Here is a 24256-nt window from a genome sequence, read left to right as displayed (position 1 = left end):
CGTCTCGTATGTTTCTTGTCTAAAAGCTCAGCAACAAACATTTTGACATTATGAGGAAGAAAAAAGGAGTCTCGTGTTAAAACTGTGTGAAACGTCGAAATTAGGTGCAAGCAATTTTAAATTCTGATACATCTGAATTTCAAATATATCAGATGCGGAAAACTGACATTTCCTTTAACTTCAGTTTGTGGAATATCTGGAATTGTATAGAAAAATACAGTATGAAGCAGCTTTACTGCCTTGCGACATCTCTTCCTGGAGATTCATTATCCATCTTTATGGTGTGTACTCATACCTTTTCCTTACTTTTAGTTACAATTATTTCAGCATGTACTTTTTGGTAACTTTGGACTTGTTTTTAATTTGGATTCCGGCTGGAAATTAATAAATCTCTGGTTCAACTTTGGGTCTAGGTCGTCCTGATTGGCATACATGTGTTCGGATATTTATGACTTAATTTTCCATAGACGTGAATTTACACTATATTATATTATGAAAATAATAGCAGTAGTTCACAAAGTGCTTTCACAGTAAAAGCACACACGTCTCGCAGTCTCTGCTCTCATACATCCCGAAAGGTTTTCTGTCGGGTTGAGGTCAAGACTCTGTGCGGGACAGTCAAACTGGATCATCCAGGTCTTTATGGATCTGCTTTGTGCTCGACAGTCATGTTGGAACAGGAAGGAGCCATCTCCAAACTGTTCCCAAAAAGTTGGAAGGATTAAATAATTCAAAAATGTCTTGGTATGCTGAAACTTTCATCGTTCCCCCTGAAGACCACATGAAGTTTGGAAGTCTGGAGATATTGAGTCTGCAGGGCGTTTGGCCACCTCTGTGCACGAGGAGGAGAAGCCACTGACTCCGCTCTGTCATTTTTTTTTTGTAGCCGAGTTGCTGTTGTTCCCAATCGCTTCCACGTTGTTATTGTACTACCAACAGATGATTGTGAGGACATTTCCCAGCTGGACTTATTGCCCAGGTGGCATCCTATCACTGTACCACGCTGGAACTCACTGAGCTCCTGAGAGCAACACATTCTTTCACTAATGTTGATAGAAATAGTGTAGAAATAGCTGCTTGATTTACACTTGAATTGAACTGGAGGGCTGACCAAAAACTTTGGGTAATATAGTATACATGTGTATTATTGTGTGTCCATGGTTTAACCGAGTGAATAGTTACAATAAAGAAGACAAACTAAAGTGAAAAGAGCCTACTCATCTGAAAGATATGAAGATCATGGAAATCGAATTGTCGAGTTGTTTGGTTTTCCAGAATAATAGCGGGATGTGATAACTGGACATCATCCGAAATACTACTTTAAATAATAGTCACGTGATGTTTTATTATTTAGACTTATCGTCCAAGTAATCTTATTAAATGTTGATAGCTGTTATCCACTGAGGGACAAAGAAAAGTGAAATAGTTGTTGCATCTGTGAAATCAAGTTAAACTTCAGTCTGGCATGTGCACATTGTTACATGAGTCACCGCACGCTTTCGTTTTGGGTGTTTTTACTGTCACATGTGAGCTCTCTGCACTGGTTCAGTCAAACAGCTGCATTAAACTATCAAAATGTGTCTCTCTTTTTTTGAGAGTCAAATATTTCTGCATCTCATTTTGGGAACTCATGCTGAGCAATTCAAACCTGCAGTGCCACCTGCTGGTTACACAGCAGATCACACAGTGTGTTTTATTCATATTAAGGTATATTTGAGTTGGTTTGATGCACGCAGAAAGAAAGAAGAGCAGCAGATGGAGACGGATTGTACCTCCAGCTCAAAGATATACGAGGGCAGCTCCTTCAGGCTGTTGTCGGAGAAGTCCACCTCCTGCAGCTGAGTCTTCCAGAAGATGGAGATGGTGTTTGGAAGATTCTCAAGCGCATTGGCAAAAGCTTTTAATTGTTTCTGTTGGAGACACAAATGTCAGGAATGTCATTCAGCTTCTCATTGGTTGAGGGACGGACATGAATAAAGTTAAAGAAAGAAAGAGGCTCTGAAAGAAACCCTTTAAATCATAGAGACCCTTTGAGAAATCATCGATACAGTTAATAAATGAATAAACAGTCTTCAGGTGTAGACAACACACTATTTACACCTGACAGATAATCTCAGGATTTTTTTTGTCTATATTACAGTATTGTGTGTATCCAAGAACAAAGTTCTGTTTGTCCATTTATTCCCTTTCTAGACACATTTTCTCCCCCTTTCTTTTGTCTTTGCATTTTGTGTTTTACTCCTTTATACGATGAATCGCAGGGTGTAGGGGTCTGGAGACTACAGGTACGAGGTTGTTCGACTTGTTAATGTATAAAACTCTAAATGAGACTCGTATGACTAAAAAAAAAAAGAAAGAAAGAACAAAGAATACTAAATGTATCAATATTACATTTGAGATCAAATTCATCAAAATTCTTTTCCTTCTCACTGATCTGAGGCTTTATCATTTGGAACATTTCAGTCATTACTGTATGCCAATATAATAACCAGTCATCTTGAATTTTCTCTCTTGTAAATTAATAAAGTATCTATCTAGCCATCTATCATTGTTTGAATTTTCTGCGAGTTCCCTGGTTTCTTTCTGTGCGGAGTTTGCATGTTCTTCCTGCTCCCATGTTTTACATTTCACACCATCTGATTTCATCATGACCTTCAAATTAAGTTCTCTTTTCCAGTTTCGTTACAGGATATCACACATCCTACAGGAGAAGAGACACTTACGGATATATATATATATATTTTTTTTAAATCAAGCTGAGCTGATTTTTTCCTTTTCTTTCTGCTCAAATATCATCGTCAAATGTAATAGGCAGCTTTGTTCCCAAACACAAGATGTTACGACAGTTCCTTTGACTCATTTAATACAACACACGGATCCCAAAAAGTTCTATTTATTCAGGATAGAAGATGTATGACAATGAAGCAGCCATAAAAATCTAAATCAATGCAGTCAATAAGAAGCTAAACAGACTCCGCCTGGTTCACTTCTATAATAAATACATCTTGAATCTGCAGTGCTGCGTCTGTCGTCAGTCACAAGGTTCAAAACGTCCTCATTCCCTGACAGTTTTGTCCTGACAGCATGGGGTTGGGGTCTTACCAGTGGGCAGGCCCAGGGATCAGGGAAGCTGCTCAGCTTGTTCCTGCTCACGTTGAGGAAGCTCAGAGATTTGAGGCAGTGCATCACGGCTGTGGGCAGAACCGTCAGACTGTTGTCAGACACGTCCAGCTCCTCCAGTTTACGAAGGCCGATCCAGTTAGTGTCTGGCAGAAAGGGAGCAAACGGCACAGAGGATAAGAGCAGCACGCACCACTTTAAATACTATAATTACTACATTTGTATGTGATAATGCATGTTACTTAACTCAGGGCTCTGAAAGCTTTATGACCAAAGGACCTGTTTTTCTTACTTTTAAACTCCCCCCCAAAAAAACTTCTATTCAACCTTTAAAATGAGGACAACACAGCTCATAATACTGTATATAAAGTTTTAGACATATAAAACAATCTATATCTTATATATACCAGAATCTCTATCTTTGAATAGACATTGTAGCCGTTTTTAGTTTTTTACCAGTTTAAGCTTTATTTCAAATGTTTTCCTTTGTAGCCGAAACAGTTTTTCTTTTAGGACGTTTAGCCGTTGTATTCTCTTCCGTATCTTCACATACTTTTTTTAAAGAGAGATTTTAGCAGTTTTTACTATTTTACTTATTTCAGCTATTTTAATTAGACATTTTGGTATTTTTCCTTTACAGCAATCTCCAGCAACTTTAACACTTTTTTTCCTCCCCAACATTTTCTGATTTAATCAATATTTTTTGTTTAATTAATTAGTCCTTTTTAAAAAAAACTAAAAAAAAACCCAACAGTTTGGTGTGCAACTGAAACATGGAGTATATAATTTGCTGAGAGCATCATTGAGCCACATGATGTTTGGTTCGATCACAAACTGATTCGTCGAGTGAAGCCAGTTTTAGAATTCTGTATCTAAATACAAGCTGAAAAAATAAATGTTTGACAACTTGTGTGAAAACACTAATCCATGTATTATGAGATTCTCAACATGGAAAAAAAAAACTTAATTTGATACTCACATCCTGATAATTTATTCCAAACTATGAAAAAAAAGTGGCTGAACATTCGCAGCTTCACGTGCTTGTCGTGACATCTTGAACCTGGAAAGGTAATCTCCTCTAACCAAGGATGGATGATCTGATGATCACTTTTTTTAACCAAAACATTGCATTTTTATATGTTTTATTTATTGAACAAAGACAAAAGATCTTGGAAGGTGTCAATTCAAGCTGCACACTCTAAAAACAAGTTCCTAAATCTCATCAACCTTGTTGCTGGTTCAGAGACCCTTTTTTAATTCAAAGAATGATCAGATTATAGAATATATTGAATGAGTATTCCTGGAGAGACCAGGGCTGCTTTCCTCTTGTATAACTGACTCCAACACACTGACCATTGTCTGAAAGCTGCAGATGTTACCATGAAACTGTCCTGACAGTAGCTTCACCGCACTGATAACAGACTTTCGTAATCCCATTTCAGAATGTTCCCAGGAAAACGTCTTCTCATCATCTTTGGGATGTGAACTCACACACACACATTATCTGCCTCCTTAAAAAGACGCCATAGTGTTTCAGTTGTGTCTGTCTTCTCAGTCTGAACATGTATAAAATCTGACTGCCAAGTGAAACTTCACCTTGACCTCTTTTTTGCTGGTTTTTAATTGACAGAAGTTAGAACTTATAATCAAACATGTCCTATCATATAACATAATAATAACGTCTTGGTGGATAAGTCAACATAAAGAGAGGAATAAATCCATCGACAGCCTGGAGATTTTTAATCCTTCCTGCTGGTCAGAGTGAATCTAAAGAGCACAACTTTCTATATTTCTTAAAGAAAACGACATGAATGTGCAAACACAGTGTTGCACTTCAGCACGGTACATATAGATAGATGATAAACAGCTCCTGGTTCTTGGCAGACAACGTTTTAACCGTTACCAAACTGGATCAGGTTTCTAAATAATCAGAACAGAGAATCTTCTTCCTCATTTTCTCTCCTGAAACTCGACCAGAAAGACTTGTTGGATGGGACACAACTGAAGTCCAGAGACTCTGGAGAAGACTGATGAAAATCCTAAATCAACCATTGTCATGAGAATTTTTAGTGAACGACAATAAACTGCACAACTTACTGCTGAACATATTTATTATCATCTAAATGAGAATCAATGACAGACACTCGTACCCATCTGAAAGCTACTTGCCATTATAAGTTTGTCGTGCATTTATAATGAGTCATAAAACAATAAATACAAATAACAGTGAGAGTAAACATCCATAAATCTGAGCAGACTAAAGCCCTGTTTCCACCGCACAAAAAGTGTGGGAATAGACTGGTAGAGTCCGTTACGGTTCGGGTTTCCGCCGCAAGAATTTGGGATTTTCCGGAAACAACCGCTCCAAAGGCGGTTGCTTTTCCGACACCCCTCTTTGGGGTACTGAGGACCATGGAATGGGTCTGATTTTGAGGAGCCGTCTGCTGATTGGTCAGCGATTTATTACATGCCTTCAACATTTTAATATGCCGGCTGTATGAATCCTCTGCCACTGGCATATTCAGGTTTACACGAGTTGTTGTTTTTTTCTTTGCTGTGTAACTTTCATGTTGGTCGCGAAAGAACGGACGTGACGTTAGGGGGAGATCGGGGCTCGTGAGCAGACGCTACGAGGAGCACCGGGGTCTGTCTTTGCATCGCGTCCGCGCTTTCTGCTCAAACGCCGGAGCAGCCACCCGGCGGTCAGCGCACCGCTCCGTAGGTCTCCGTTCCGAACTCACACTCACCCCCTTCTTCATTAGGCTAACCAACTACTAGTTAACGAAATATCTAATCAGTCGATCAGATGGCAACAACTTAATTTATTGAAGAATGAAGAAATGATCAGGATGAGATGCTGAATTCTAAAAACAAGCACAAGAACTAGGAATAAAAGCGATTTAAATGACTTTGAATGAAGCCAAGTATTGACTGAAATCTCCTGGGATTTTCCATCTCCAGAGAATGATGACAAACAGAGAAAATACCCAGTGAGCAGCAGTTTTCTGGGATGTTTCTGATGCCACAGGTCAGATGAGAATTCATCAGAATTCAGAATTCAAGTTGAAGTATTTGCAGTTTAATATCCTGACGCTCCATATTTTCCTCTGTGAGCTTTGGCTCTAGAATCCCACAGCTCCAGATCAAACTCAGTGATTCAGACACATTTCTCTCAAATATCCTGGCAAACTTTTAAAACTTGTTTGATAAATGCAATGGCTGTGGCAATTGGCACTAAAGCAGCCCCATAGCATGATGATGCCTCCACCATGTTGATGGTGGGGCTAAACCTCCTTTAATGGTATATTTGGTGGCTTTAGTTCCATTACCTATTACAATGGCAATTCAAAAGAACTTTATTCTATATTTTCCAAATGAACATGAAATTAATCCATCAACATCTGAAATGAAACTCAATATTCACTGGGAACTGAGCTCAACAAGTCTCACTACCTTTCATTTACTTCAACTCTTCCTGTGTGTCATCCCTCCCAAAGCCACCAAATGCTTCGAAACTTTGAGAGCCAATAGAAGTTTGAATTATTTGGTAGTGGTAAGATGTTGCAGGGGTGGGTGCTCAGTCCTGTAGTTTGAACTACCTACGGAAAATAGTTGGATGACACTGAGCAGGAACGTACTTGGAGGAATGTCGAACAGGTTGCTGAGTTGGTTCTTGGCAGCAGAAACTTTCTGGAGATGGGTGAGGTGGAGAAGTCCAGCTGGCAAACTGGTCAGTTGGTTCTGGGAGAGATTCACCTGCTGGAGTCTGAACAAAGAGAAGACAGAGCCTGAGGAATTATAGACACAGTCGCAATTACCTGTGATAATCACCCGTTTAGTAACTGCATCAACTAAAATCAGTTCAGTTTGAAGGTCAGGAGAGGATTTAAAAGGTTCAGAGGAGCTGAAACAACTTCAGAAACTAAACTGTAATCTGTTGTTTGCCCTTACTCAGAAAACAAGGTCAAGACAGTCTTTGGTGCAGTGGTTACATTAACAACAGGACACATTCAGGTTAGAAAGAACTAAGACCGCAATGCTTCAGGTTTTGTTAGCACCATGTAAAATACAATTTTACAATTGAATTTCCATAATTATGCTCCATCATATGGTTTCTGTACTGTGTTCTCTCTCTCAGAGTGCTGCTTATTTAGTGTTCTTGGAGTTTGTAAAAGATGTGGCCATTCTCATGTGGAACCAGCTCCCAGCTGCAGTTTTGGGGGTAAACACAGTCTCTCCAAATCAGATAAAGCTTAGCATTCCCCTAATTGATCAGGTTTGTAGTTCTAGCTGGTTCTAGTTCAGGTCAGTCTGGGTCATCATCTTATTTCCACTGCTATATGTTTCGACTGTTGAGGCATCTCATTTAATCCACTGATGACTAATCCATGTCCCTATGACATGCTGCTTTCAGATAACCTGCCTCATCTCCCTTGTCATCCTTGACATAAGGATTATTTTGTCTTTTTTTGTTGTTGTCTTTTCTCACCCTAGAATTCCATACCTTGACTCAATGGAGGCAGACGCTCTCAAGCTGCTTCTACTGTCGTGATGGTATGTGAATAGTACCATGGTGCGCCCTGGTGTACCTGCAGCAGATGACCTCCTGGGAGCTGTGTGCCGACGGCAGCTCTCTCAGCTCGTTGCTGGACAGATCCAGAGTCTGGAGGTGGATGAGGCCCCAGGGCACCACGGAGGGCAGCGCGGCCAGGCTGTTGAAGGACAGATCCAGCTGGGTGATCCGGGACGACGCGTCCATGAACCAGTCCAGGTCCAACCAGGGTAGCTGCAGACCGCTCCAACACACACTGACACACTGCGCGCGCACACACACACACACACACACACACACACACACACACACACACACACACACACACACACACACACACACACACACACACACACACACACACACACACACACACACACACACACACACACACACACACACACACACACACACACACACACACCATGCTGTTTTAGGATAACACCCATCTCAAAATGAGATTTAAACATTTTGCAATTCATCACATCTTGTACATCATCCTTATGTTTGTTGGAGTGACAGAAACATTTTGACACTTTATAACTTAATGGTAGGTCATCACATTTAACATACTTTATAGTAAAACAAAGTGTTAACACATTAACACACTTGAGAATATTGATGAAGAAAGCATTTATGTAATATTCAATTCACAATTTATATTGGAAACATCTTCAAGATAATTGTATAGCGTTACAAACACATGCCACCACTTTGAACAAATATGCAATGAGTGCTTTCCATAAGCATGGAAAGTTTTTAATTGAGTGCAAAGTGGAGGAGGAATTGTCAGCTTGATGCGTTTGTTCACATAAAAAAAACAAAAAAACATCTTGATGTGAAAAACACAAATATGAAACATTTTAGGCATTCGTGGTCACAGAAAAGATAAAAACTGAAGATTAAAACACTGTCTTCACACCACTGCTTCAATCTGATAAATGAATACATATATGTAATGAAAGATCCTCAATTGGAGTTAAAATCTATAGTTGCAGATGTGAGAGTCTTGCATCAGTTGGTATCAAAACAGACCTGGTCTCCTTCTGTTTCAGAGCTTTGCTCTATCTTCAGCTTGAGGAGACGCTTGCTAAACGCCGGGTGGTCCACCAGGGTGTAGGAGGAGAAACCTGCTCCGTTCTGCATGAGGAAGCAGGCGATCTCCTCATTATCTGCAACACACAACATGCTGTGTGTTAAGAGCTTTTGAAACAGGAAACAGACGGGATTCAACTCTGACAGCTTAGCTTTATTTTACCTGTGAGTCAAAACAGAAAACATCATTCCTCTGTGTACAAATAAAGAAAATCCAGAGGATCCAGGAACAAGCAGGAAGAATATAATACATCTTTTCATCTACTTTTACAGTCAGACTGCGATTCACTTTAGGGATCTACAGCATCTTTGGTCCACATATATCCCTCCATCTGCTGAATTATTTTTATCATGAGGAAAAAAAAAACCCATTCCCTTCATGGTGATTAAAACTACTCCACCAGCAGACAAAGCATGCTTGATAATTTGATAACTGAGCTCAGAGATCTCCAGTGAAAGTCATTCTTAACTTGCACAACATGGATTCTGTGTTTCAGCCCCATAGATATTGAAGGTAATTAGCATTTACTGAAGTGGAAGTCAAGTAAGTACATCATCATCTATAAGTATGAAACTATATTACTTGTTTGGTTTTAACATTTTCAACACATTGAGCTCTAAATACGTGTGTTTTAGTAAAATAAATGTTTATTGAATTGGTTGAACCTCCACCTTGTGTCTACATTTTTCACCATAAATTACAACTTTCTTCCTTCTTCACAAATTGCATCCTGGCTTGGATGAATCTGAACACGAGCCACTATTAAACCTAGTGTATTTAAACATCTCATTTCTGTCTCTGTTCCATTTTGTTGTCTTCAACTCTGAAGGTAGAACCTTGTTATCTGTGCCTACATCTCCTCCAACATGCCCACTGTGGATTACCTACGCTGATCTGTTGTCCATTTGTAAATCTCATTACTGCAAGTACAGTCCCTCTCTAAAACTTGTTAGAGCAAACCTCCGAGTCTGATTCACTCAAGTCTTGTGTTGTTTGAAAAGTTGTATAATAATGAATGAGGTTGAATGGATGCTCTGTGTGTGTGTGTGTGTGTGTGTGTGTGTGTGTGTGTGTGTGTGTGTGTGTGTGTGTGTGTGTGTGTGTGTGTGTGTGTGTGTGTGTGTGTGTGTGTGTGTGTCCTTACTTGCTTGTGCAGCAGCGTACAGCGGCAGGCCGGTGATGACGGCGAACTCGTCACTGTGGATGGAGCAGTCCTTTACATCGGCGTCGTAGTTGTAGACCAGCAGGCGGACGACCTCCAGGTGACCCCGCTGACATGACGTGGCCAACATCCAGTTCAGCAAATCTCTTCTCAGACACGGACCTGATGAGGAGCAACACACACGCACAACAACTTTCACACAGAATTCATATCGTTGGGAGCAAAACACCTGACAGGAAACCCAGCATTCGACTTAAATATACAACTTCATATGACGGCAACTGGTAACAATGCAAACATGTACAAAAACAAAAGCATCAGATTAATGAGGTCACAGAGAGAGGACCTCAAACACACTGGTGCTCCTACCTGGAATAGATTCCAGTAGCTCCTTCACCAGGTCAGGGTGGCCGTAATATGCCGCCACGATGGCTGGGTTACTGTTGGATGGCTCGAAGGGCACCGTGACATGAGCTTCTTTTAGCAGGTAACACACACTCTGGAGGTCACCGTGATGAGAGGCCACGCACAGGAGACGAACCTGGAAACACACGATAATGGCAGTTACCTTTAAAAGCCTGACGTGTCCAGATGGATTTCAAACTGGAACTGTGGAAACAGTCATTTCCATGCATATGTTAGCGTATACGCCGTATACAACGGTATCGATGCTACATTATGTGAAGATGGTTGATTTGTTTTGGCTTCTCAGGTGAAACTAAATCAGTTTCAGGAGCTTTGAAGATGAATGCCCACACTGAACTGAAAATAACCTTGATGTTGAAAGCAGCTTCGTCATAGAGTTGGTTAATAAAACATCTCCACTTTCATGATTCTTCTTTCTAGTAATAATTTATTACTTTAAGCTGCGTGACATAGTCAGCAAAACATTATCCCTTGAAATGATTGTCCTGATCTACTTCCACTGGAAGCTGCTATAATTCTGTTGCATTTGTGACGGGTTATTAGACAAGAAATCATAAATACTTTGTTGGCAGCATCACTTGGTGGAGTGATTGTGCAAATTGGATACAAAGTAGCAGGAATGCGAGCCTTTCAAAACAATGGTTTTCTGTTTTAATTGGTTCCGACAATATGAAGTAATCTGCACGAGTAATTAAAATTTCTTTTTTGGTACCAAAAAAAAATTCATTGGACTGAAGAGTTTAAAAACCCAAAGTGAATGAAACAAGACTTCAGTCAAGTGTGGAGCTGCTCTGACCTTGACAAACACTTCTACTTTCACAGTTTTCTTGGTTGATGTGAATCTCATTGTAAAAATATCTAAAGAAAAAAAGTCAAAATCATCTCGTTGTTTTCAAAGATAAACCACAGAAGCTTCAGGGGGAAGAAAACCAGCCCAGAATTTCAGCTCAAGTCCTGATGGAATCACAGAAGCACGTTAACGTCTATGTTCATGAGTTGGAAGGAAAAAACTGAAAAAGGCCCCAAAGTTTATCAGTTAATTGTTGACAATAAAGAAAGTTTTTCACTGTATCCTACAGAATATTGCCAAAGCCATGTTTACACTCCATATTGTATAGCAGTATGGATATGAACAAAGCTTTGGGTTCAGCGCTCACCTCAGAACCACCAGTAACCACAGGAGGGCAGTGTACCCTCTGAGTGCAACTGAGGAATCGGGAAATGAAGAAGACATAAAATTCTTCTTGAATCCACACTGTGCAACCCACTGTCCTGCACACAGCTGAAGAGCCTGAAGCTTGCTGGTTGATGCGCCACGACAGTGAGACATTCACACGTACTTACAGAGGTACTGTGCGAATCGCCAGGCGTCACTCGACTGACTCACCTGGTCATCCCGCTATCGGAAAACTCAAAGAAGAGGAATCCTCCATCCAAATTAAGCCAAATTTAAAGAGCTCACCATCAACAACAACGTCCATTTCAATACAAAATGTCAGGTTAAAATTCATTATCCTTTGTGTTTTACTTTAAGAATAGTTTCACATTTACATGGCAATGATAAGAAAATTATGTCTGTTTCAATAACCATGACAGAAATGAGCAAAAGGATGTGGTTTTCATGTTAGACTACAAGTGGTTGCCCTTTGTTTTTGTGCTGAAACCACACACGTACACAGAACAACACACCAAGCATTAACAATGGGATTATACAGACTTTCTCATGGACAAATGACAAAGTGTAAACAGGCACCAAAAACGCAATGAAAGTTACATTGTCATCAGTCGCCACATTGTGTTACTCTGGTGCCAACTTTGTCTCGAGCCTGTCGAGTCAGTGCTGCCCCTAGTGGACGATGACGATCCCTTCGAGGAAAGACTGTAAATGTGTGGATAAACAAATCCACAATATCTCACTTGGACATCACTGTGTGAACAGTTTAGAAACGTCTTCATGGGCAACAAATGATGTTGGTTGTGTGACTTTCAAACTGTTTTGACTGATATTTGCCCACATCTTGCATTTCTAAATATACATTTATGAAGCTAATGTATTTCTTCTACCAGGCCCGGAGACCTGGAAACAGTCCAAGCCGTTCCACTGGCGCAGGGAGAAGTAGGCCACATCTCTGCTGACGCGGGGGCTGGTTGCATCTCCTCCCCGAAAAACAAAAACAGCAGCATTTCCCCTCAAATGACACAACAGCAAAAGTACTGCATCTGAATACATCTCTGCGAGTCAGTGACATCCATGAGAGAGGGTGAGAACAAAGCAAGACAGAAGGGTTTGGGAGGACCAGGGGATGACTTTACCAGATGTAACCGAGATGAGCTGTGTCAATGCCACCACGGTATCTGAGAGTACGTTAGCTCAAAGTGAGTGCTGAGATCAAAATCTAAAATCTTTATGTGGTTACACAAATGCAGTGGCCTTGTAAACAGATCAACAATCCTTGAATCAAAATCTGATTAAGAGAGAATTTTTCACCAACTTCCACCACATCTTTAAGCACAATGACAGCTTGGTTACGCTTGCATCCATATTCTGTATCTGCCTGATACAAGTTAAGAGGAGAGTGGGGATGGAGGACAGTCGAATATACAGCAGGGTAAAAGGCCTCAGTAGACTACTGTGTCTACAGTCCACAGCGTGTAGCAGGAGGTGAAGCTGCCCCACTTGAGCGTCCCTTATGACCGCGGATTACCAGCTCCAAACTCGATGGCTGGTGGCTGGGGGTCGAGCAGGAGGAAGACAGAGGACAAGTGGCAGGATCCCACTCGACTGTGTCCTGAAAGTCCTGAATGGGAGCATTGAGCGAGGTAATGTGTTTGGACTGGCCCCGGGCTACTTCCATGAAGCTGGACAACATGACGTCCTTCTTCTCCAGTTCTTTGGAGAGCCGCCGTAAGTCCTCTTTAAAGTCAATGATCGTTTTATTAGCCTTTTGGAGTAGGCAGTTTACAGAAGACATGGTTTCTTGGATGGTGCCCACAGTAGTCTTTCAGCATTCAGGCTGCACAGGAACAACTCGAAAGATTTCTGCTAACGTTCGCTTCCAGCTAACACAGCATTAGATCCAGCTCAGAAAAGACATCAATTCTCCCCACTTCAGGGTTCGGATATCAGAGATAGACAACATTTTCTGAAGAATCCATCAGGTGTAAAGTGTAACACCCGTAAATGACAGAGGAGACACTTCTGATAAAAAAAGTTATTTTGTTATCATCAAAGGTCCCAACCCTGAATCCCACCAGCGGCTTTTTCTCTAATTGAAGAAGAACATTGGAAAAGGAAAAAAAAATCTCAGGGAAAACCACCGTTATCAAACACCTCCAACAAGTGGCAACTGTGGTTAAACCGTGACTCCTATAGACAAAGTGAGCAGATCAGAAGCACAACAAGGATCTGACGAAAAAGACAATATAACACATATGGCTAAGGCTCCTGGTGTGTAAAGTATAAGTCTTTCTGCTTTCAAACCCACATACACTGAAAGACAACAACCTTTCCCCTCAAAAACTCTAAAATGATTCAAATTTGCCCATAAATGTGAGATCTGTGAGGAGTTGTCTTGGCTTTCAAAACAAAAGCTCCAAAGTCCTTCATCATAAAAGTCCTTGTTCATTAAAAATGACACCTAAAACCTTCAAAATGGATATTAAGTGGTGAGCTCGGCTAGGCTTAAGCTAGCTTTCAAAATATAAGCCCACAACTCCTGTAAAATATAAGTCCTTGTTTATTAAAACCTTCAAAATGTACATTTTATCAACAGGCCAGAGTGCAACGTCTCGACCAAGGCTGCTTGCAGGTTCAATTATTTTATTTATACAATTATTTGAAATATACAATAGTCCTATTGTTTATTAGTTTTCTGGGAAGCATCTATCCATCATCATAACACTTCTCGCCTGTCTCTAAATGCTTGGAACTCGCCACACGGCACCGACCATGACAGTGATGACCACAGATCAAACGCACTCACCCCGTCGATGTGGGCCGTCCCCGAGCTGCTCTCCACACTGCAGGCTTTCTGAATCAGCTTCCTGGCCATGTCCTCCTCCCCGTCTTTGTACGCCTCCTGGATGTTCTCCAGCGTGGGAGAAGGAACCAGCGATGGCGGCCCCCCCACCAGCGAAGTTTTGGCTCCCATCTCCTCCCCGGGGCCTGACAGCACGACGAGCACACACACAGGGGGAATCAGATTAAACGAGCCTAAGAGGAGTGTATGTGATGATGAATGGGATTGCGGAGTCGTGCCGCAGCACGCTGCCGGGTGAAAACATGCTATCACTGTAGTCCTGTTAGCAGCTTGCATCTAGAATTAGGTCACCTTATTAAGGAACCCTCGCATGGCGTGAATCAGTACTGCTAACTGGATTAGCGCAGGCTGTGAAAGAGTTACAGCCTCTGGTGGCAGGTACTAAAGTCAAATAAAAGGCAGAAACATTCAAATCTTCAAACTCTCTGGATTGTACCAGTGGTCAAGTCCAAGCAGTTGGAGTACCTCCTCAGTGCTTCTTCCACTCACTGGGCTTCACCAGATTTCAGACTGCTCTGTGTGTGGTCTGCACTGATACGCCGTAACATTATGACCACCTTTCCTACATCTGTTTCTGCTCAAGCAGCCCCGAGCCTTGGAAGCATGCAGACCACCAGCACTCTGAAGGGATGCTGTGATCTGGAACCAAAGTGTCACCGAAAGATCCCGAAAGTCGTGTGATGGATTTTGGCCAGTGGAGACCAGGACACTCTGACACAGTCGTCCACATTCAGCCATTTTTCTGCTTCTAACAAATCTTTGAGGACAAAATATGTTTGGTTGAATCTATTCTACCCAATACCAGGTGACATGATAGAGAAATAATCGGTTATTACCGGTATTGTCAATCAATTCACTCGTCATGGTCATAATGGCTAAAAGGTGAACCCTTGAACCATCTGATGCTGTTTCTGCAACATAAATTCTGCCTTTAAATAGTTAATGATGCTCAGTCTTGATTAATATGAACAGAATTACAGATTTACTAATGTGTCTCCTCTTTTAAAGTTGGAGTTTGTAGTTGGCAACCTTTAATACATGGTGATGGGAGTTAAAATACTTTTTGATTGTTCCTCTAAATGAAAAGAGAGAAAAAGGTACCTTGATGTGATATACTGTATTTATTAGAAAATCTTGAACTTTGTGTATTTATGATGACTCAGCAAAGCAGAGACATCCCGATCAAGAATACAAAAAAGAATGTCCATGTTTAACTCACATAGATTTTACCAGTAAATCACTGGTCAGTCAGTTAAACTGCTCTGTCATTTAAAAATGTACCGACATATTTATTCATCTACTCTTCCTCTTTGTCATTAATTTCCTGTGTGTACATTCCCAGCTGTGTCTGAGATGCGTGGACCTGCTTTATGGATCCCGGTGGAGTTTCAATGAATAATTAAGACAGACTGGGCCTGACTTGGCTGCTGAGGCTATTTGAGAAAGCCTGAGGGAGTGAAACCATTAGACCCAGAGACCTCCCAGACCCCGTCAATACTCCAGTGCCACGGCCTCACAGAACCAAAGGATGAGCTGGAAGTTCTCATTTTCCCATGTCCAGGTGATCAACACATCCTGAGGAATCCTGTCCAGAAATGTTACCACCAGAAAAAAACAAATATTAGCATTTTCAAATGTGTGTACATGCTGAACTTTTAATGGGAGACATTCACAGACTTGGAGAGGCACAAGAACCTGGCGAGAATTGGCTATTGAGCAACTCCGAAGTTTCTAAACAAATCCAGTTCGATTTATCTTTTATAAAGCACAACCACAAAGAGCCACTATGCTGCAAACAAACTAAACACAATAAAATCAATAAAAAAGAAGTACAGCAAATACATTCAAATAAGCTATTCACATGTTGTCAGCATCTTACATGATGCTAAAATCCAAGCAGCAGAGGAGTTGAGATTTGTTTTGAAAAGGAATCCCAGAAACCCGCAATCTGCATTTACAGATAATATAAATTATTTGAGACTAATAAAAGTAAAAGTAGTCATTATGTTGTAAAAGTAATACTGATGTTAGTGTCTGTGCTTCTAAATAACAGTGTTGCTTCTATTGGGCCTAATTTACACCAGATTTAAATGCTGGGATTTTTTATTTTAGATTTAAACGTGTGCATTGTTGCTATTTTTCTCTGAGTTTCTTGCTCCTGATTTCGGCCAAGAAACGATCAGGCCTGTCAATTGTGTAAAATGATGTTAGTTGTACAAATTAGGTGAATTAATCACAATTTATTGCACTTTTATATTTAAAACTCTGTCATGAATTTTGGATTTGGATCAGAGTTGCCACGGCTGACCTAATAACCTATTTTATCATGAACTGATGGTGAAACGTTTTCAAAACGTCAAGTGAATCCTGTCCCACTCAGGTTAGGATTATAATTACCACAGACCCACGGCGGTCTTTGGTTTCTGTTCAAACGCGAGGCTGCTCCTGCATTTGAGCAGAAAGCTCAAGGCTCCCGTGTCCCAGAGCCGCAGCCAGCCGAGTCACCGGAGCGTTCGCTCTCACAGAACCAACACGGAAGTTGTGGCTGCAGCTCTGCTGCTGCAAAAAATAACAGTTAACTAAACAACAAGTGCAAAGTGGAGGATGTAAACAACAAAGGATTCATAAGATCCGTTCCGTCCCCGCTCTTTTTGTGCGGTGGAAACGGGGGCTTAAGATCTCCTTTTTTTGTTTCTTGTGCAATTATCAAAGTGAACAACACAGGCGGCCTTACTGAAATGGGAACTTCGCTGTGGTGAAAATCTAACACCTTTTAGTGGGAACTAAAACCTTGTTTACATGTCAATGCTTTCAAGTGCAAGCAGAACATTTTCAATGTGTTTTAGGTGTCTACGATGATTACGCAACAATGGTGCTCGCAGCAACTGAGGGTACATCCACATAATGAAAAAAAAAAAAAAAGTCTCCCCAGCCTTCTTAAAAAAAATTCTGTCCACATGTCACTATAAACACGGCTCAACACGAGGCTTCAGGGTATGTAGTAGACATACCAGGCCTTTAGAGGCACTGTGACTTACCAAACAAACAAAAAACGCAGAAGAAGACAAAGCACATAGAAGTTTAGAAGTAGATTCCTGCTCTATAAACCTCTATATAATTGTAGTTCTATAGGTCTATGGCCGCACTCTTCCTGCTGTTAGCGTCATGTAGCTTAATGCAGCTTCAGTCTGTCCTGATTTGCTCTTTTTGCTTCAAACTACCAAGTGGCAGGAGAATATATGGACTGGGAGTCACGACGGTCTGGAGGCCTATTTCTGAAAGCCGCGGTGCACGCATGCACCGTTTCCAACGTCTGCACAGTAGCTGATCCCGAACATTTGTAGAAAGTTGCGTCCCCCCCCCCCTGTTTCCATGGAGACTGAGTCGGAGCATTTTCAAAAAGTTCCACCTTGGGAGCAATTTTTAAAAAGTTGCGTTGTCAGTGGCACAGTTGTCATGTAAAGGGCGCCCAAAACATAACAAAAATGTTTTCACGTGAAAACCTAATTAACATGACAAGAATGTGTTTGAGTTGTGAGAAAAAGCTGAAATAATAATTAAAAATAAATAAATGAATAAACAGGCACAGATGAGCAAACCTGGGTCTTACAGTGGGACATGGCACAGCAAACCACTACACCAAGGTGCCATCAGGATGTTTTAATATGGCAACAGATGAAAAGAACACATTTAACCACCCATCTTGTGTTGGGAAACTAACTTAAATATAATCCAGTGACTGTTTCTATTGCATGAATCTGAACATATTAAACATTTGGATTATAAAATAAAAAATGGGTTTACTTTAATGTATTTCTTGCAATAATCCAAATACTGGAAGGTTTTAACTCTGAGCAGGTCAGACTGTGACTGGAGACCTTTGTTCACCAAGGTTCTGCTGGAGCTCTTAAGACGTGTTGCACAACTAAAGTCTCACAAGTAAGTGAGCAATAAATCTGGGCTCAATGTCAAAGCAGCCCAAGTGATCTCATGGAGCCCACAGAATTGTATTTATTTACAGGTGTTTGAAATTGAAATGGAAAGGAAAATCCACACAAACGATTTGTATTTTATCAGCCCAGTTTCATTGAAAACTGCAGAAAAGATTTCACTTTTCTTTTTCAGAGTTGGACAACATGCACAAGTAAATCGAATATTTACTGTATACTTTAAGAATACTGTCGTAATGGGAATGGGCCATTTAAATTAACCTCCAATGTATGTTTTTACACCGTGGGAGGAAATAACTCAAGTAGAACATGCAAACTACACAAAGAGAGACCTCCAAACCTGGACTCGAACTGGGGACTTTCTCACTGTGAACGGAAGTTCTAAACACTATAACACCGTGCATAAATGGATTTTCAACAAAATGACAAAGCTACATACTACAAAATAAATGCAAGAACCAAGAAGACAACGTGCTGTATTGGTCACTAACCTGTAAATGACACTTTTAAATCCATAAATGACACTTTAAAAAATGCTGTTTTTGCAGTTACCCACCTCAGAATTTCAGCTTAATTTTACTCAGATTTAAACTCTATTTATGCAATAGGTATTTATCAAATTAACATTGTGTTTATCTGTCAATAGAGGATTTGTGCAGTGTCCATTGAGGCACTAATTCAAAGGCTTTAAAAACATACCAAGCTGCTACATTGTGTGAGCCTCCCTTCAGATTTGTTAAGGTTGCCGATTCCCGGGCGTAAAGCATCCTGCCTGAACAAGATCTGATGTCACAGCGGAGCCAGTCTTCTAAACAAGCCTCCCGTCAGCGTTTGGCTCTGCCCCTCTGATCCTCTTTCTCGCTCACTGACCTGCTCATAGCAGTGAAGCAAATCCTCCTCTTTCGCGCCTGCAGCCGACACACCTACGCCTGATCACTTCCCTCCTCCTGCTCTCATCCCGGCTTGCCGAGCGGATTCTGCTCGCCGTCCTCCAGCATCCTAGGATGATCTCCCACCACTCGTTTCCAGATAGAGGACAGAGGCAGGAGGGGAGAAGTAGGGAGGGAGAGGTAAGGGCACAGGAAGGAGGGGGGAGGGGACGGGGGGCAGGAGAGAGACAGAGAGAGAGAGAGAGAGAGAGAGAGAGAGAGAGAGAGAGAGAGGGAGACGACGATGCTGCTTTGTGCGATACCCACACTAGCCTCTCCGCCTCCCCACTCTCTGTTTTCATCTTTGCGTCGATTTATACTCTGATCGGATTTGCTGAATTTTACAAGTTCAAAGATTTCTTTTTGTCCTCCATCAACTACAATGTGAAAAATACTTAAAATTGTGTCTGACTATTCACTCATGTATATTTTCAAGGATGAGTAACACTTTCAAGTCAGCAGCACTTGGATTATTCCACCCCTCTTCTCTTTAAGTGGTACGTTCCGTCTCCCCAGGAAGCTCTTCAGGAGAGTCCCTATACAGGTGGAGCTCCTTTACACTTCACAGTCCACTGAACTGGAAACACCTTCAGGACTCGTGTGTACTTAGACAAAAATATAATTAAGCGGAATAAAAAATTCTGAGAAATAATCTAACAGTTTCTTCACTGCAAACGTTAAATAAGTAAATTGTAGTTTTCAAACGGTTTTCATAGTGAGGAAAACGTGAACAAAAGTCATTATGAAAGGTAAGAAACAAATCTTCAGATTTGCACACAGTGAGGCAGCAACAAGCTGTTCCTCTCCTCAGACTGTATTCCAGGGGTTTCAAACATGAGGCCTGTGCATCAAAACCGGCCCGCAAGAGCCTCCAATCCGGCTGACCAAAACAAACAAAATTGTAAAAATCTCAAAGAAAACGTTTTTTTCTGTTTGTGGATTGTAACATTAGGATCTATTGTTGGTTATGTGTCACTACAGGGATGTGCTAGTGAGTGATGCCTAGGATACCAGCCCAAGATGAACATAACCTCACAAGCAGAAGATAAGAAATAAAAGTTCACCTGTTTGGCGGAAACAAGATACGAGTCTGGAGTTTTACTGCGAGTACGGAGCAGGCTTCAACACATGGCACCACCCAGTGTATTGGAATATGTTCACGAGCTCTACATCACTATATTATCTGGGATTGATCGGCCACGACTTGATGTGCAGAGGAACCAACACCCCCTGACTTTGATGGGCGTTTGACAGATACAATTCATGAAGCAACACAGAACCATGAAATAATTCATGAAAGAGTGAAATTATATAGTTGTTTTTTTGGTTGTTGTTTTTTTTATAAAATTATTTGGAAATTGAATTAATAGTGCATTTAATGACACGTGTATTCAATTTTAATTATTTGACACAAAATTACTTAGTGGTATACTTATTTAACTTTGGCAATGTTTAGCCCTACATAGTGTCCAGAGAAAATCCAGGATTTAAAAACTATATACTAATGCACTAATGCAGGGGTGTCAAACTCCGGCCACAATTACACATACCTGGGTATCTGAAAAAACACTCTATATCTTTTGACGATGAAAGTCTGACATATGAACATAATGCTGCTGATTCAGCATTAATGGGTCACTAAAGGAACATCTAGAACAATACCACTTGGCAGTTGAAGATTACGTGGATCAATAAGTCTGATATGCAAAGACATTAAATGTAATCTGGCTTCAATTCTCCACCTCACCATAAGCGGCGCCAGTTTTCTCGTCTCCATAATGCGCATGTGCAAGGGCAAAAGTTCTCCTACAGGGTTTACTTTTTTGGATCACAAAGTTTGCATGGGAATTGGCGTACACATCCATCAGGACCTGTTTTGTGCGTAAGCAACCTTTAAATAAGTAAATGAGGTCCCAGAACTCTCGGATGACCCAGACTTTCATTACAAGTGTGGATTCTAGGGAAGCACCGATCCAGGATTTTTGACTTCCGATCTGATACCCAAATTTGAATATCTGCCGATACTGATATTATTCCGATACCAGAGCTGTGTTTGCTTTAATATTATCACTATTGTTGATTTTATATGAGGCTGTAATAAACTCCTCTCTATGGTAAAGTATGAAATGTACGACTGTATGCATGTATTCTCTCAAAAGGCAACTTGAGGTTAGTATAATGTCAGAAAAGGAAGTAGTACAAACTATTTTGTTCACTTTGGACAATGTGGGGGTCTGCCTGACATTGTCTCATAATAAACTCGGTCCATCTTTAAAACCTCAGAATCACTTAATTAATCCCTGGAGATATTCTTTAGCAACACAGCGCAAACTGCAATTTTTACAGTTGTAGCAACACAAATGATTGGGACTATTTTCAGGGAGTACGACGCAGCTTCACGGAGGTGGTATCGCCTGCTAACGCGGAGCAATTGTAATTCATTGTTTTGATGCCGCGGTCAGTGCCGTTCTCCTCGGTGCGCTGGCGTTATAAAACGGTGACGTCTGGCTGCAGAGCGTCCGGCTCGCTGTACAACGCCTTTCCAAACATTCACGTCGATACTTTGTGGTGTTTTGAGCGTAAAATCCATCCAAACAGTGACATGTTGTCATGAAAAGTCGCATCCTAAGCTGGCTGCAAAATGTGGAAAGGATTTTCTGACTCATTACGCCACATCTCATTGAGACTCGCCTCCGTTCACGAAATCCATTCCACATTTTAGAGTGAGCAGAGCAGCCAGAACAGAAACATGTGGACTCATTTCAGCAGAAGCACAGATTGATATTAGTGGCTAAAAGCCTGTCAGTCACATTGTTACCATGGCAACAGTTTGACTCAGAGGTGAGTTCACCTGTGATTGGCTGAGAAGAAAATCAGGGTTATTCAGGATAGTGGTTATTCCAGTAGGAAACTATTAACACACCACTCTGAAAAACTGATGATGCTGACAAGTTACCAATCTTTACAGTTTAAAAAAAAAAAAGTTTTGAATATTACTATGTTAGTTCCATAAAAATGAACATCCAAGTGAATCACTCGCATTTTATTTCCTCCGTTTTGACAATAACTCACAGACTGAGCAGATTGAGTTGGGAAACTGAAGTTTGAAATTGCTGTTGCAGATGTTATGAGCTCATTTTATTCATACATATTGATAATCAGGTGATTGGATACAGAATGCTGTTGCCAGAAACTGATAACAATTAAATATAATCAGAACCAATGACTGAAGAGAAAACTGGCAATGAAAAGGCTCCAAATGAACAGTCCAGAGGATAAAGTCATCTAGAGTGTCAGTACAAGATATAACACAAGTTAAGACGATAGGTCTTATCTGACACTTTATCAGATCCCGAGCTAACTCAGAAGGTCCAGCCTTATCAGTGGGTGTTTGAGGAACTGGTACAAGGGTTGCAGACTTTTGATTGTACTTCTGTTTACTTTAATGAACTTGAGTATGCAACTGCTTCATGGCATTCACGGTTGGTCAATGGACTGCGACAGTTACATGCAGCAAATGGATTTGGAGACAAACCCAGGCAAAGATTTCCTGGTCAGTCACTGAATTAGTGTTGGAGGTCTCTGCTTCAAGAACCTGTGAGGATGATAAACTGAAATGACGAAGTGGCAACAGCTGCCAAAACACTCCAACCACCGAATGTTCAGCACAAAAACAACAGTTTTGCTTGGAATTATTCAAGATTATTTACTGTTATGCTGCTGCTGAAGGTTAACTTGCTGATTTCTAGGTTTATAAATATAAATTTTTCAGTAAATGTCCACAATTTTTATCTTTAACATAATATCAACACTGGTTACTGCGTCTACTTCTGTGGGAATGTTATTTTTAGGACATTTAGTATAAATAGTACATGAAGAGGAATGTTTTTTTTGTGTTAAAGCCAGTGCTGCATATCATATTTAATGTGAAGATTAAAATGTGAAAATTTTAAAGAAAATTCACCCATCAGGGCGACAAAGTGAAAGTCAGAAGCACAAAAATCAAAGAAAAATGTACAAAAACAACAAAATCAATACTGCACACTTTACACATGTTTGGATTTATTACATTGGTATCACAATACTTAGTGTTATTGAACATTCGCCTGATATTTAGTTAAAACCCCATTGTGCTTCCAGACAGTCAAATAGAACAGCTGTAAAACATTTTCAAACATTGCGCTTTGCAGGACGTTTTAGACATTGACACCACCATCACTGCAGCCAACAAAAGTCTTTGCGTCAGTGATTGAAGCTGATCTGACAGGAGAGTGTTATGGAAGAGAATGTTTGGCGAGTTACATGAGGCGACACCTTCCACGCTCTCGGCAGATGAAGTTTTCGAAACCGACTCAGTTTCAGTTCTCTTTGCTAAATTTGAGCACCACACACACACAGACGCACACACACTACTGCCTTCAGTGTTTTGTCCGAACCGGCCTGTGAACTCTGAGCTCACTGCAGCAGCCGAGTGTGTGTGCGTGTGCGTGTGCGTGTGTGTGTAATGAATGGAAAGTTGGTTCGCTACTCACACATGTTTTGCTCCATGTTGCTGGGAGTTTCTCTGGAGTCGCTGGGAAGGCCGACAGACCAGTAGGACATTTCTGCTTCTGTCAGCGGTGAGTGTGAGCACAGAGAGGAGGTCTGTGTTTACCATCAGCCTGCACACACAGACACAAGCAAGTCAACTTCACAGATCAAACCTCTTTCTTTTTGTCATTTTACTTTCTCCTGCTCAGTCTTTCAATTATCCAACCAGGCAATCGTGAGCATGGCTTTCAAATCATACAGATACCAGTCAGCGTTGTGGTGATCTCGGGGGATTTTAACGTTCAACAGAATGTGGTAAAACGTCCAGGAAGCAGAGGGAAACGTTTCCTCGCTGAGGCGGGTCAGAGGTCACACTGGTTTGACTTGATGAGGAGAGTGCAAAATAGTTCTGAGGCAGGCAAGCATCTTTGTCTAATAAACACACAAATAA

The 24256-nt window shown here is 40.9% G+C and overlaps 1 protein-coding gene across 1 annotated transcript in view; it reads right to left on the bottom strand.

The window, feature by feature from the left end:
- Positions 1-24256, bottom strand: part of lrrk1 (leucine-rich repeat kinase 1) — a 76850-nt gene that overhangs the window by 48712 nt on the left and 3882 nt on the right. The window contains exons 2-10 of the mRNA XM_080497049.1: positions 23808-23936; positions 14340-14521; positions 10300-10471; positions 9913-10092; positions 8708-8844; positions 7710-7936; positions 6759-6886; positions 3103-3266; positions 1773-1910 (exon numbers count right to left, since the gene is read on the bottom strand). Coding sequence (XP_080353175.1) covers positions 1773-1910; positions 3103-3266; positions 6759-6886; positions 7710-7936; positions 8708-8844; positions 9913-10092; positions 10300-10471; positions 14340-14521; positions 23808-23877 — 1398 coding nt within the window. The 5' untranslated portion in view covers positions 23878-23936. The remainder of the gene's footprint in view (positions 1-1772; positions 1911-3102; positions 3267-6758; positions 6887-7709; positions 7937-8707; positions 8845-9912; positions 10093-10299; positions 10472-14339; positions 14522-23807; positions 23937-24256) is intronic.

The sequence above is a fragment of the Blennius ocellaris genome (assembly GCF_963422515.1).
Source record: "Blennius ocellaris genome assembly, chromosome: 1".
Classification (NCBI taxonomy): domain Eukaryota; kingdom Metazoa; phylum Chordata; class Actinopteri; order Blenniiformes; family Blenniidae; genus Blennius; species Blennius ocellaris.
Note: the sequence above shows the minus strand (reverse complement) of the source record. Positions and strands in the feature narration are given on the sequence as shown.